This window comes from Podarcis raffonei, chromosome 1 (assembly GCF_027172205.1).
Source record: "Podarcis raffonei isolate rPodRaf1 chromosome 1, rPodRaf1.pri, whole genome shotgun sequence".
Lineage (NCBI taxonomy): Eukaryota > Metazoa > Chordata > Lepidosauria > Squamata > Lacertidae > Podarcis > Podarcis raffonei.
Genome location: NC_070602.1, coordinates 35,927,326 through 35,941,078, shown reverse-complemented (window position 1 = coordinate 35,941,078; position 13,753 = coordinate 35,927,326). Strand labels below are relative to the sequence as shown.

Below are 13,753 nucleotides of genomic sequence, written 5' to 3'. Positions count from 1 at the left end.
CGCTTCCCGCGCGCGGCAGCTGCCGCCTCTTCAGAAACGCCAGCTGCCAAGGGCTCCGGCCCACCCGGGGCTCCTCCGCGCCCTCCCTCTCCCCACGCCCCCACCCCACTCCGGCGGGTCAGCCGCCTTCCCAGGCCACCCAGGAGGCGGCCGAGGTCTTCCCACTAGTGCTCATGCGCCTGGGCAGGGTTTAAAGCCAGCGCGCGCGGTCCCCTCGACGCGCAGCGCTGGTCCAGGCAGACATCCCTGCGGCCGTGGCTGCTTCTCCTCCAGCATCACTCGCTGCCCGCCCGCCCGCCTGCCTGCCTTTCGCCTCAGCAGGGGCGGCCCAAAGAGGCGCGCTTTCTTCTTCTTCTTTTTCGCGCCTCTCTCAATTTCCCCGGTGCGACCATTTCACCGGTTGCGAAAACCCGAGGTAAAATAGTTTTGCCTCCCCCCCCGTCGCCATTATCCTTTGGCGCCAATCAGGAGCCAAGAGCGACTGCTACCCCCCCCCCAAAAAAGATGGTCTCCCCTTCCGTCTCCTCCAGTGTGGGGAGGTGGGAGGGGGCGCGCGTGTGAAGAAGAGCTCCTCTGATTAACCCTATCGGGGCTGACTCTGTGCCTTCTCCTCCTTTTTCCTAGGTGCAGCCATGGCTCCGGTCCTGCTCTTCCTGGGTGGGTATTTTTAACTCGTGCTGGATCCCGGAGCTGGGGTGGGGTGGGGGTTGGGAGAGAGGCTTTCGCACATGATTTCCCCACGGGGGAGGAGGGCTCTTCACCACCAGCCCCCGTGCCTCCTCTGCTCAGCATCAGTCTGCTTTCCCCCTCGGGACTCCCTTTGACGACCCCGCTCTCCTCTCTTGATGGCAGGTGTCGTCTTTCTAGCCAGCCCTGCGAAGGCCGAAGAGAGCTCGGGTGAGTTAAGAAAAAATGGGGGGGGGGCGGAATCCTTTCTCAGTTGCAAATAAGTTTGCTGCGCGGGGTGCATGAACAGGTGCATGCGGAAGCTGTACATGATGCATGCAGAAATGTGTCTCGGGAGATCTTGCCATTTCCACGCGGAGAGGGACAGAGTTGCTTCACAACCTCCTTCCCCTGCAAGAAACTGCCTCTAGTCCATGCTTAGGATTTCCGGGATGTATTTTTAGTGTCCTCATATTCTTGCTTTGCAGAGGGTTGGACTAGATGACCCTTGCAGAGCTGTCAACTTTTCCCTTTTCTTGCGAGGAATCCTATTCGGATTTCTCTTAAAAAAGGGGAAACGTTGACAGCTAAGGACCCTTGGGGTCCTTTCCAGCTCTTATGATTCTGTGATTCCATGGTTCTACACCCAGTAAAGATGAATTGCTATGTAATCAGTCAATGCCTCTCAATAATCTGTAGCTTTATTTTTCTTCATCCTAATTTGATCTTCTGTTAGTGATAGGTAAAGCACATTCTTATTTTAGGGCTAAATGGCAAAAATAGCTTAACACCCTTCTCTGTTAACATGCATGATCAAATATTTTCATCCCGTAAGAGAATATAGGTGTGTGTGTGTGTGTGTGTGTGTGTGTGTGTGTGAATGAATGTTTTGAGCAAGGCAAAACACTGTCCGTTTGCATCTTTTTCAAAGCTAAGCATGAATACTTACACTTTTATATAAAGTCAGAGTCTAATGGGGCCGTGATACCCTATGGAACAGCAGGTGTATTTATCAACAGTTTTAAAAAGCAACTGTGGAGTCCTGATATCCCCTTCCTCACCCATGCCCTTATATTTGTGGTATCAGAAACTGCTTTTGGAAACTTCCCTGATTTTCAAAACGTATTAGTTTCCTTGCTGGGATATTTGAAAGGAGAAAAGCGCGCAACCTGCTGCATGCACAGATCTAGGGAAGAAACTAGAAGGGCAGGGCAGGCCTCAAACAGGTGCTCTGGGAAATGAAAACAGACTTAAGTCCAAAACATTTCAACATGTTGATCCAATTGCTTGGACTACTGCGGTCTGCTTAAACTGCAATCCTACACACACTTACTGGAGACTAAATCTTATGGAACTCAGTGGGACTTATGAGTAAATATGCTTACAGCTGTGTTAGTTTTCCTTCCGCTGGAATCTTCTGTCTGATAACAATAAGATGTGACTAGCTCAGCTGGTAGAGGATGAGACGCTTAATCTCAGGGTAGTGAGTTTGAGCCCCACATTGTGTGAAAAGATTCCTGCATTGCTGGGGGTTGGACTGGATGACCCTCGTGGTCCCTTCCAACTCTACAGTTCTATGATTCTATGTGTTGGACTTGTTTGTCATAATAAATGTTCATTTTTAAAGCACCTGTTTCATTCCTTGCTTCTTGTTGTTGTTTGTTGTTGTTTTACTCTCTGGTACTGCTCTTTTTTCTTCTGAGCAGAACAAGTGGCAAAACTATTGTGGTCCAGGTGTTGCATTTGTGACTTGGAAAAAGTTATGTTTGTGAGTCTAAAGATGACAACGCAAAACTTCTCAGGATAAAAAATTGCAATATTACTTGTGTCTAAGGTTAATATGGAAATTGCCCATGTATAAATAGTAGGAGTAGAATCTTTTTTTGACATTTTTATGGCAAGCAGAAAATAATTGTGTTCACTATAGGCTACCACTAAAGCCTCTGTTCATTTGGTTTTCTAGATGACAATAGGATTGATTTCCTTGTGGATTATTTAGGTAATAGCAACACACAGCAGTAGTTCTGGAAAAGTTACTGGAGAGGGATAGAGGAAGTTGTGCATTGAGTAAATTCTCACTTGAACCTTATCACCAGTGATGAAGTGTGCAAGACTATTGATCAAATAAATACATGTTTTCAGTTAATTATTATTTATTATTTAATTTATCTGTCACCTTATACGAAAAAGCCTCTAAGTGACTTACGACAGGATGAAAACCTAGAATGTTCCAGTGTGAATAATAGCTGTAGATTGTGTGAGATATTGAGAAGCATCCAATGGCATAACTGAATAGACTTTACATTTAAGAACATCTGAATATTTCATGGCTGTAAGAAATAATAAATAATGGTAAAAGGTGCTTACTATTTTGGACTCAATGCAAAGATTATTGGAACAATTATATTTCTAAGAAATGGAATTCTACTACTAAGAAGAACAGGAGAACCCAAGAAGCTGCACACCTCCGTTAAAGGGCACTATTCAGATAATAAATAAAATAAATGGATCTGCTGATGCTGAAGAAAGGAAAATTCTTTTGATTAAGGATCATGTTTCCAGTGAAGAATTAATTAATCATTAAACAGAAATGGAGATGAAAACATCCATGTGCATTTCTAAGCTCCATCAGCACTGGAAGGAGAACACAGAACTCTTTCCAAAATGGTGAGTGAGGTTTTTGGTGTATTTTTGTAAGCAAAGTATGAGGATTTGACCTTTGACAATGGAAAAGCTCATCAGTTGTAGGAGTTGGCAAACCCATAAAGGACCTAAGCAAGATAGTTACAAAGGTTTCTTGTACTGTAGATATCTGGAGAAAGCAGCTATGTAAACTCAAGAATGCTTTCTTTTTCCTTTTATACAAGTAGAATGAAGTCTAAAAAAGAGGTAGTGACTCTGGAAGAACGTATTGGAAAAGAACGACCAAAGGTGTCAAAATAAGAACAAAAAGGTTGTGTATAATAGCAGTAGTATCTTAAATACAGCTGAAAATTATATTGGAAAGGTATTTGACCTGCTGTTTGTGCCATGACTTCCTTGGACATTAAAATCAAAATATACTTTTTGAACCTTTGTCCCATTCAAAATTATTATAAGGCTTTGGAGAGAGTACACTGCATTGGATATCCGTTAGTAACAGTTGTCTTTTTTTTTATATAAAATATTTATTGAGATTTTACAGAAAACAAAGGTTTACAGACTAAAAAGAAAGCATATAAAAAGAAAAAAATAAGAAAAAACATACAAAAATACATAAAAAATAAAAATACAAAATACAAAAAGCAAATAGATAAGAAAAGATTAAAAACAAATCCATTTTTTTATATCTTTAAACTCATTTGCTTGTTTCCTTGACCTCCTCACACCTCCCCTTTTTGTATTCCCATTTACATAATCAAATCAGCAAATCCTTACCCTCTTTCATTTATCTTAACTCTATATCTTAACATATTATAACTATATACTTTCATCCATTATCAATCCATTTTTGCATATTCTTATTAACTTCGTTGCTAATGCCACTTATTTTCAATCCAGCATCATTTTAACATTGATTAATTTTACAATGTTTCTGCAGATAGTCTTTAAATTTCTTCCAATCTTCTTCCACCAACTCTTCTCCCAGGTCTCGGATTCTGCCAGTCATTTCCGCCAATTCCATATAGTCCATCACCTTCATCTGCCACTCTTTCAGGGTGGGTAAATCTTGTGTCTTCCAATACTTTGCAATAAGTATTCTTGCTGCTGTTGTTGCATACATGAAGAAAGTTCTATCCTTCTTTGGCACCAATTGGCCGACTATGCCCAGGAGAAAGGCCTCTGGTTTCTTCAGAAAGGTATATTTAAATACCATTTTCATTTCATTATAGATCATCTCCCAGAAAGCCTTAATCTTTGGGCACGTCCACCAAAGGTGAAAGAATGTACCTTCATTTTCTTTACATCTCCAACATTTATTATCGGGCAAATGATATATTTTTGCAAGCTTGACTGGGGTCATGTACCACCTGTATATCATTTTCATAATATTCTCTCTTAAGGCATTACATGCCGTAAATTTCATACCGGTGGTCCACAACTGTTCCCAGTCAGCAAACATAATGTTATGTCCAACATCTTGTGCCCATTTAATCATAGCAGATTTAACCGTTTCATCCTGCGTATTCCATTTTAACAGCAAGTTATACATTCTTGAAAGTATCTTAGTTTTAGGATCTAACAGTTCTGTTTCCAATTTTGATTTTTCCACCTGGAAGCCAATTTTTTTGTCCAAATTATAGGCCTCTCTTATTTGATAATAATGAAGCCAGTCTCGCACTTTATCTTTTAATTTCTCAAAACTCTGCAATTTCAATTTGTCTCCTTCTTGTTCCAATATTTCCCAATATTTCGGCCATTTGGCCTCCATATTGAGCTTTTTCTGAGCCTTTGCTTCCATTGGTGACAACCACCTTGGGGTTCGTTAGTAACAGTTGTCTGTGATACTCCTTCTTTGCTTTGTAAGGGGAACATTGGTAACATAATGCAAATTTGAACCATTTTTATATTTCTGGCAATAACTTGAACACTATTGTCTGAGATATGGTTATTTTACATAATAACATAGGAGGAGTCTTGCTTGTTTAGCACAAAGGCCTGTCAAGTCCAAAATTCTGATCAGCTTCTCACAGTAGCCAGCCAGATGCTTATGGGAACCCCGTTCAATTTCAGGCGTCTTTTAATAACTGTATTCTTCAAACAAGCCTTCCAAACCTGAGATTCTTTGCCACTTCTGCTTCTGCTGCTTCTTTTTACACTTCTATTGTTTTTAGGTTGCCTTGTCATATTTTATATGAGAGTGTGGTTTAGAACTACAGTATGTAAATAAAATAAATATAAGCAACTATCTCCACAAGGAGAACATGAGTGCAATAGGTCTCTCTGGGTGGCACTGTGGGTTAAACCACAGAGCCTAGGACTTGCCGATCAGAAGGTCGGTGGTTCGAATCCACGTGACGGGGTGAGCTCCCGTTGCTCAGTCCCTGCTCCTGCCAACCTAGCAGTTCGAAGGCACATCAAAGTGCAAGTAGATAAATAGGTACCACTCCGGCGGGAAGGTAAACGTTGTTTCCGTGCGCTGCTCTGGTTCGCCAGAAGCGGCTTTGTCATGCTGGCCACATGACCCAAAAGCTGTACGCCGGCTCCCTCAGCCAGTATAGCGAGATGAGCGCCGCAATCCCAGAGTCGGCCATGACTGGACCTAATGGTCAGGGGTCCCTTTACCTTTTTATTCATGATCCCCAGAATTGGTATTCAGAGGAATGCTGCCTCTGATTCTGGAGGTAATATAGTCATCAAGCTACAGGTTACAAGGCGCTGATAGCCTTGTCCTCCTTCGATGCCTAATCCCCTTTTAAAGCCATTCAGGTTAGTGGCCATGGCTATAAATATAGCAATATGTAAAGGTAAAGGGACCCCTGACCATTAGGTCCAGTCATGGCCGACTCTGCTGCTGGAGCGGTACCTATTTATCTACTTGTACTTTGATGTGCTTTTGAACTGCTAGGCTGGCAGGAGCTGGGACAGAGCAACGGGAGCTCACCGCGTTGCGGGGATTTGAACCACCGACCTTCTGATCAGCAAGTCCTAGGCTCTGTGGTTTAACCCACAGCGCCACCCGCGTCCCCAAATATAGCAATAAACCATAATAATCAGTGAGGTGGAGAATAATGAAATGGACATGGAACTTATTGACTATTATCTGCAACATAGTGATTACTGTGGGCTGGATGCAGGACCAAAAAGTTGATTTTTACTTTGGTTTTAATATCCAGGAAAATTATAGCACAACTATTGTATCAAATACCTTTTGAAATATAATTATCAGCAAGAATTGCATATGTAGCAGTAGGCTTTTTAGTGCTGCTCTATACACATCTGTGCATTTCTAGATGCTGCACATCCACTTGGTGTTATCAAAATTGTGTGTTGATCATATGTAAAGGTCACTGTGAATATGATTACCATTCAGAACCTCACATACAACCTCAAGAGCTAGATGCAAATATGCAGCCCCAGAAGCTGCATCTTTTTACATTGCCTCCAACCTCAGTGGATCAAGGTGGTAATTTACAATTGTCTTACAAGAATTTTTCCTGAAGCCTATAAACATGTTTTAAAACTTTCTTTTTCTTTTATAGGTTCAATAGAGAAAACTTATATCGTTCTACAAATACTGCAATTCTACAGTTAACTTTTGAACACACTTATGAGATTGCACTGTAATTTATTTTTTAAAAACTGGAAATAAAACAGAAATAAATTTCTTTCTATTAATGAGTTATACTAAACTGGTGTGTTTCTGTGCTGTATGGAAGAATGTAGATTTTACCCTTATTTAGTCTTGTATCCCTTATTTCAGTAAAAATGCATAAGATTGCAATAAAAAGAGATGAGATAACTTTTCAGTACTTTATAATGAATAACCCAATAACCAAACGTAACGATAAACTAATCTACCATGGCTTAGCTAGATTTGTGTAGACTTTTTTAAAGCACAAAAGGGAATGGAATGCTGGGTTTCCTTTAGTCGCTTGTGAAAATGTAGCCCCTATAATTTGGATTTTTCAATTGATCTCCTAAATCTAAAACTGCTTTCCACACCAAATTATTGCACAAAATAGAATAGCACTATAGTACTAATATAATTAACATAAAAATTCCCAAATGTGAATTTAATTAATTCAAAACAGAAACAGAATTACTAAACCACAGAAGAATGAATGGAAAATTGGTGCAAGATCATTTATAACCTAGCCCGATGATTTGTTATGCCACTACACAATTAGCAAGACATATCAAAAGCCACAAAGTAATTGAAAACATGTCACACCACTTTGCAGTGACCTGGTGCCAATGTCACAACCCAAAACAACACAGATAGTCCACACATGTAGACAAATACATTTCCCATCTTTGAATATGAAGAGTCTTACTAGTGCACACGGAACCAACGTTATTTGTAGCAAGCAAGGCTAACGTGAATTCCAGGGAGTCAGTGGAAAGTAACTGACCTGCTGCATTTTCAATAGTCTGCAAACACATGGCTAATAAAAAAGGATATCCTGCCAAAGGCCTGTCACAAACTTTGAGAATCCTGGCAGCAAGCAGTGCCAAAGACCCATGGGTTTATGTGAAGATTAAACCAATACAAGATTTCGCTAATGCCCTGCTATGAGGTTAAAATGACAAATTAACATCAAAGAGAACACCCTGGCTTCTCATTGCAAGGGCAGGCTAGGTGAACAACAATAAGTGTTATTATACTACATTGCACTTCAGTGTTCTGACTTGTGAATGCGAACTAGTCCTGAAAACAGTAATTTGAGGTAGGTAAAATTCATCAATACCTAATGTGTCCAGTGACACACACACAAAAACTAATGCTCTGTTTTCAAATTCAAAGGAGGCAAATAATTGCTAAGTGGTAAGGAATTGGGGATGAAACAAAAGAACTGTACTGTCAGTGCTCTGATGATGCAAATGCGGCCGATTAGACAATATGTTGCTGTTACATTTAAGCTGCCCTCAAGTCAGCTGTCTGAGGAAAGAACTGTGTGGCAGGAGTCGCCTTGTCCTCCATCTGCTTAAACATTGCCATGCTCTTGGATATGATGTGGGGGTGAAGAATACTTCAAAACTGCCACTGACATCAGCCATAACTTTGAGAACTGTCACTTTAAGGACTTGTTCCTGAGCTTGCTTTAGCCTCCTCCCTCCCACTCCTTTTTCCTTGTGTGTCATGTCTTTTTAGATTTCAAGCCTGAGGGCAGGGGCTGCCTTAGAAATGATTTTTGTAAGCCACTCTTGAGAGCATTTTGGCTAAAGGGTGAGGGACAAATGCCGTAAGTAAGTAAAATATATGAATTTACACTTAATGATGTATTCATAGAGGTAGACTGGCTGCGCTGCAATTGAATACTGGTTTTTCTGTTAGGCTTTATGTTTTATATGCCGTCTCTTTATTTTCCTCTGCAGTCCTGTCAGCTGTCTCATGTTTTACCAGAGGGCTGGATCTCAGAAAAAATAATATAGATGTCCTCTGCCCATCGGACTGTCCTACATGGCAATTCCAAGTCTATGGGAATGTTGCGTACGCCTCCCTTTCCAGCGTTTGTGGAGCTGCCGTTCACAGGTAAGCCTGATTATCAACAGTTCAGTGAAAATTAGGGGTCAGTTTCCCATGCTGCTGTTGATACTAATTGCATTTCTTACTCACCTTTGACTATAAGGCCTCAGGGTGGGCTATAACATTATAAAAACGCAACTTTAAAATCAATTAAAAATGGTGTAGGTTGTTGGCTATGTAGTCTACATAGTTCTATTTCAGGACATAGTCTGCAAGCACATGACATGTCAGCTGTGGTCAGGCCTGGAACTGAGCGATAGAAGCTGCTTGGGAACCTGTGCATGGCACTCCATCATGGAAGAAATGAAGGATTTAACTATAAGAAATAGATGTTTCTTTTGTTGTTTAGTCATTTAGTTGTGTCTGACTCTTCATGACCCCATGGACCAGAGCACGCCAGGCACTCCTGTCTTCCACTGCCTCCCGCAGTTTGGTCAAACTCATGTTCGTAGCTTCGAGAACACTGTCCAACCATCATACCCTCAATCTTTCCCAACATCAGGGTCTTTTCCAGGGAGTCTTCTCTTCCCATGAGGTGGCCAAAGTATTGGAGCCTCAGCTTCACGATCTGTCCTTCCAGTGAGCACTCAGGGCTGATTTCCTTCAGAATGGATAGGTTTGATCTTCTTGCGGTCCATGGGACTCTCAAGAGTCTCCTCCAGCACCATAATTCAAAAGCATCAATTCTTCAGCGATCAGCCTTCTTTATGGTCCAGCTCTCACTTCCATACATCACTACTGGGAAAACCATGGCTTTAACTATACGGACCTTTGTTGGCAAGGTGATGTCTCTGCTTTTTAAGATGCTGTCTAGGTTTGTCATCGCTTTTCTCCCAAGAAGCAGGCGTCTTTTAATTTCGTGACTGCTGTCACCATCTGTAGTTATCATAGAGCCCAAGAAAGTAAAATCTCTCACTGCCTCCATTTCTTCCCCTTCTATTTGCCAGGAGGTGATGGGCCCAGATGTTTCTAACCTCTAGCTTGTCTCATACTTTAAAAATAATCTCGCCTTAAGTTTGTTAGCTCTGACCAAATGAAAATGTTTTTGGAGAGTACATTCAGTCATTTTCCAGCTATGTCCAAATGCAGCCTCCCTAGGCTTCTCATGGCAGGGATGGTAGCAATAGAAAGTGTCTCAAAAAGTATGTGCCAGATTCTGCCTTTGAGTATTTGTGCTGCTCAAGAGCGATGGTGAAAGGTTTTTAATGAGTTTGGAACCTAGCATAATGCATTGTCTTCTAGCCATGTACAAATAGTCTGTGGAATAATGTCCACTAATGAGTGGATGCCAATAGCAAGGCATTCCTCGCTTTGGATGCATGTTACTGCTATTCTCAAGAGGTGCTTCAAGATGTTTTGCGCAACTCAGTAGAATAAAAAATATGCTTGCAAAAGAGAATCTTCCATCTTTTTTTGCCTATGCAGCAAGCCATAATTGGAGCCAGTGTTCAGTCCTGGAACTTGTTTGCTGGGATAGGGCTCAGCCCTGGCACATTACAGAAATAGATACGTTTGTGTGCATTGCGATTTAAGAACACAATAACAATAATAATTAAGCTCCTTCCTCTTTCTGTGTGCGGATGTGTGCATGTATAACACAGTCAAGGTGTTAGGGAGGGATGTACCCCTTTCATCTGATCTCTGGACCTTATGTCTTCATGTCTCTTTCTTAAGCTGTTTCAGCTGGAATATATTATCCCAATAATGACACAGGAATAATATTTTTCCCCGATTGGGCTCATGGGCAACCCAACGTTCTGGTTTGGAGCAGAAGTGGGATTTGCACATTGCTAACTGAACAGACTTTGGGCAAATCCTCTTTTTGGAGCAGGGTGGAACTGAAAAAATTAAGAGCAGAGGAAATGTATAAGCCAGTGGTAGAGAACCTCTGACCTGCAGGTCTGATTAGATATGTCAGGACGCTGAGATTGGCCCCCACAGCCCTATTGGGTGAACCTCGCCCACCTTTCCTACACCTGACATCATATAACATCAGACGTGAGAAAGTTAAAGCTGGCAAATAACTGAAACGCTAAGAGTGTGCACCCAATTTTTTTCTTTATGGTGGCAGTTTGAAGTTTCAATCATCTGATGTCATATCATATCAGGAGATTGACAGGTGAGTAGCCCCACTCACTTGTCAAAGTGGCTCATGAAGAGTTGGCCATTTCTAGATCCAGTCCTCCAGCCAGAAGTGATTCCAGATGTGATTCTCCTCTATTGATTTAAGCAGATAAACATGCATGTGCTTTACAAAAAAGCATGTACTTTACTGAAAAGCTTCCAGTGTTGAGACCCTGCAGATGCATTTCAGCAGCTCATGTTTCCTTAGCCAGCAGGAGAACAGACCTTCAGCAGTAACTACTTTGGCTATCAGTGAAAAGACCTTGACTATCTTCCTTGCACTTAACTAGCAGTTCTTTTCTTCAGAGAAACCGTTAGCTTCTTGCTATTACCAGTCATTAGCCCAGATAGATTCTAAATCAGGGATGGGAGTCTGTAACTTTCTGGATGTTGTTGGACAGCAACTCCCATCATGGGCCAAACTGTCTAGGGCAGGCTTCCTCAACTTCAGCCTTCCTGATGTTTTTGGCCTACAACTCCCATGATCCCTGGCTAGCAGGACCAGTGGTCAGGGATGAAGAGTATTGTAGTCTCAAAACATCTGGAGGGCCGAGGTTGAGGAAGCCTGGTCTAGGGCAGTTGGGAATTGAAATCCAACAGCATCTGGATCACAGGTTCATTACCCCCATTCTATTAAACAAACAAACAAACAAACAAACAAATGTTCTTCCCTGTCCCCTATCCCCATATTCAGGGGTTAGCAACCTTTTTCAGCTGTGGGCCGGCCCACCCACCATGTGGTGGGCCGGACTATATTTAGAAGGAAAAAAATGAACGAATTCCTGTGTCCCACAAATAACCCAGAGATGCATTTTAAATAAAAGCACACATTCTACCCATGTAAAAACACCAGGCAGGCCCCACAAATAACCCAGAGATTCATTTTAAATAAAAGGCACATTCTACTCATGTAAAAACACACTGATTCCTGGACCATCTGCAGGCCAGACTGAGAAGGTGATTAGGCTGCATCCAGCCCCCAGGCCTTAGTTTGCCTACCCCTACCCATACTCATAGCATAATTCCAAGCTGCCATGTGATACTTTTCCATGTTATCATGGGACTGTTTTGTATCCATAATAGGCTTCTGGGCTATTCTCCCATTTTCAGGTTTTCTGCAATTTGGCCTGTTAAATCCTTCCTAGCTTATAAGAATTAGCTGCCATGACAGGATTTTTCTCTCTTCCCATCCCTAGAGGGCAGCATTCTTGACTCTATAATTTCCTGAGGGTTATCTACAAACACATATTTTTCATACAGAAAAATGAACTAACCCGGACAAGTTTCGGCACTTATGCTGCCCTTATGTGGCATGAAAAGCCACAAAAGGGGCTATGCTTATGGAGCTAGGAAGCCAGCTCCCTCTTTGCACAATAGAAATAAATCATTTCCAATGATGCACATCTTAGCTGTAAATTCCAAAGATTTAAAACTTTCCAAAAAGACTAAAACACTCACTACATCATCTTAGATTCTTTTCTAGGAATGTATGATATCAGGCGTATGACCAAGAGAAGAACTGTGGTTTTGTTGCTCTTTAAAGAGACAGACACTAAATCTAATTGCATTATATTTTAGGGAGAAATCCTTTTGTTTAATTGAGGGGGGGCATTACCAAAGTGTATTTTATCTACCAACCCTCTGAGTCTTCTGACATAGCATAATAATATGGAAGCAAGGCTAGGTGTGTGGAGCTACAAATCAATGGCAGAGTCCATACAGCAAGTCCCAGCTACAGTTCCTAGCCATTAAAAGTAGCAGGATTGATCAAGACCCCTCCCTGGGGTCTTCATATATCCATATATTCAAAAGGAATGCCTATTTCCCAGGCCACATAACCTCTCCCCAGGCCACATGCCTCACCAACCAATAATAATAATAATAATAATAATTTATTTAAACCCTGCCTATCTGGCTGGGTTTCCCCAGCCACTCTAGGCAGCTTCCAGCAAAATATTAAAATACAATAATTCATCAAATATTAAAAGCTTCCCTAAACAGGGCTGCATTCAGATGTCTTCTAAAAGTCAGTTGTTTATTTCTTTGACATCTAGTGGGAGGGCATTCCATAGGGCAGGCACCACCACCAAGAAGGCCCTCTGCCTGGTTCCCTGTAGCCTCACTTCTCGCAGTGAGGGAACCACCAGAAGGCCCTCGATGCTGGAACTCAGTGTCCAGGCAGAACGATGGGGGTTGAAACTCTCCTTCAGGTATACTTTAGCCTGGCTGGAATGTGTCCTTGAACTGTGACAACTCTGGTTGCTTGCCTGGGTGGAGAGATTGGTAATGGGGGAGCACAGAGTAGAAACCCCTGGCTTCTGAGTGACTGTAATGTAGTCTGCTGTACAAAGTTAAGAGTCACATCTGTCACCCCACTCACTTTTTGACTCTGGGGGTATGCGGCCCTCAGAAGGCTGCCCACTAAAGCATATGGCCCTCAGACTGAAAAGGGTTCCCACCCCTGCATAACTGGAATATTGGATAGGTGTGTGGCTCTAGGTGCTCATTCAAGAAGGTTGTACAATTTGCATCAGCACTTGCTTCGCTTCCAACCAGCTCACACTTCCTGCACCATTGGAAAGCTACCAAAAGTTGATTGGGCAATGTGGGAAATGTGATTTGAGAATTGGGCATGTTCTAGGAATGACCGCTCCCCACATTAAATGGGGGTGACCTTTGTGTGGGCAAGGGCAGCCCCCGGGACCCTATGCGACACCATTAGCACAGGCTTGAATTCGCCTTCCCCAGGTGGGATACCTGGAGGTCTCTGCCTACCTCAGCCAGTTCCCCAAT

The 13,753-nt window shown here is 42.2% G+C and overlaps 1 protein-coding gene across 1 annotated transcript in view; it reads left to right on the top strand.

Annotated features, from left to right (window-relative positions):
- Positions 1-521: 521 nt before the first annotated feature.
- Positions 522-13,753, top strand: part of COCH (cochlin) — a 34,094-nt gene continuing 20,862 nt past the window's right edge. The window contains exons 1-3 of the mRNA XM_053381096.1: positions 522-657; positions 853-897; positions 8,686-8,842. Coding sequence (XP_053237071.1) covers positions 633-657; positions 853-897; positions 8,686-8,842 — 227 coding nt within the window. The 5' untranslated portion in view covers positions 522-632. The remainder of the gene's footprint in view (positions 658-852; positions 898-8,685; positions 8,843-13,753) is intronic.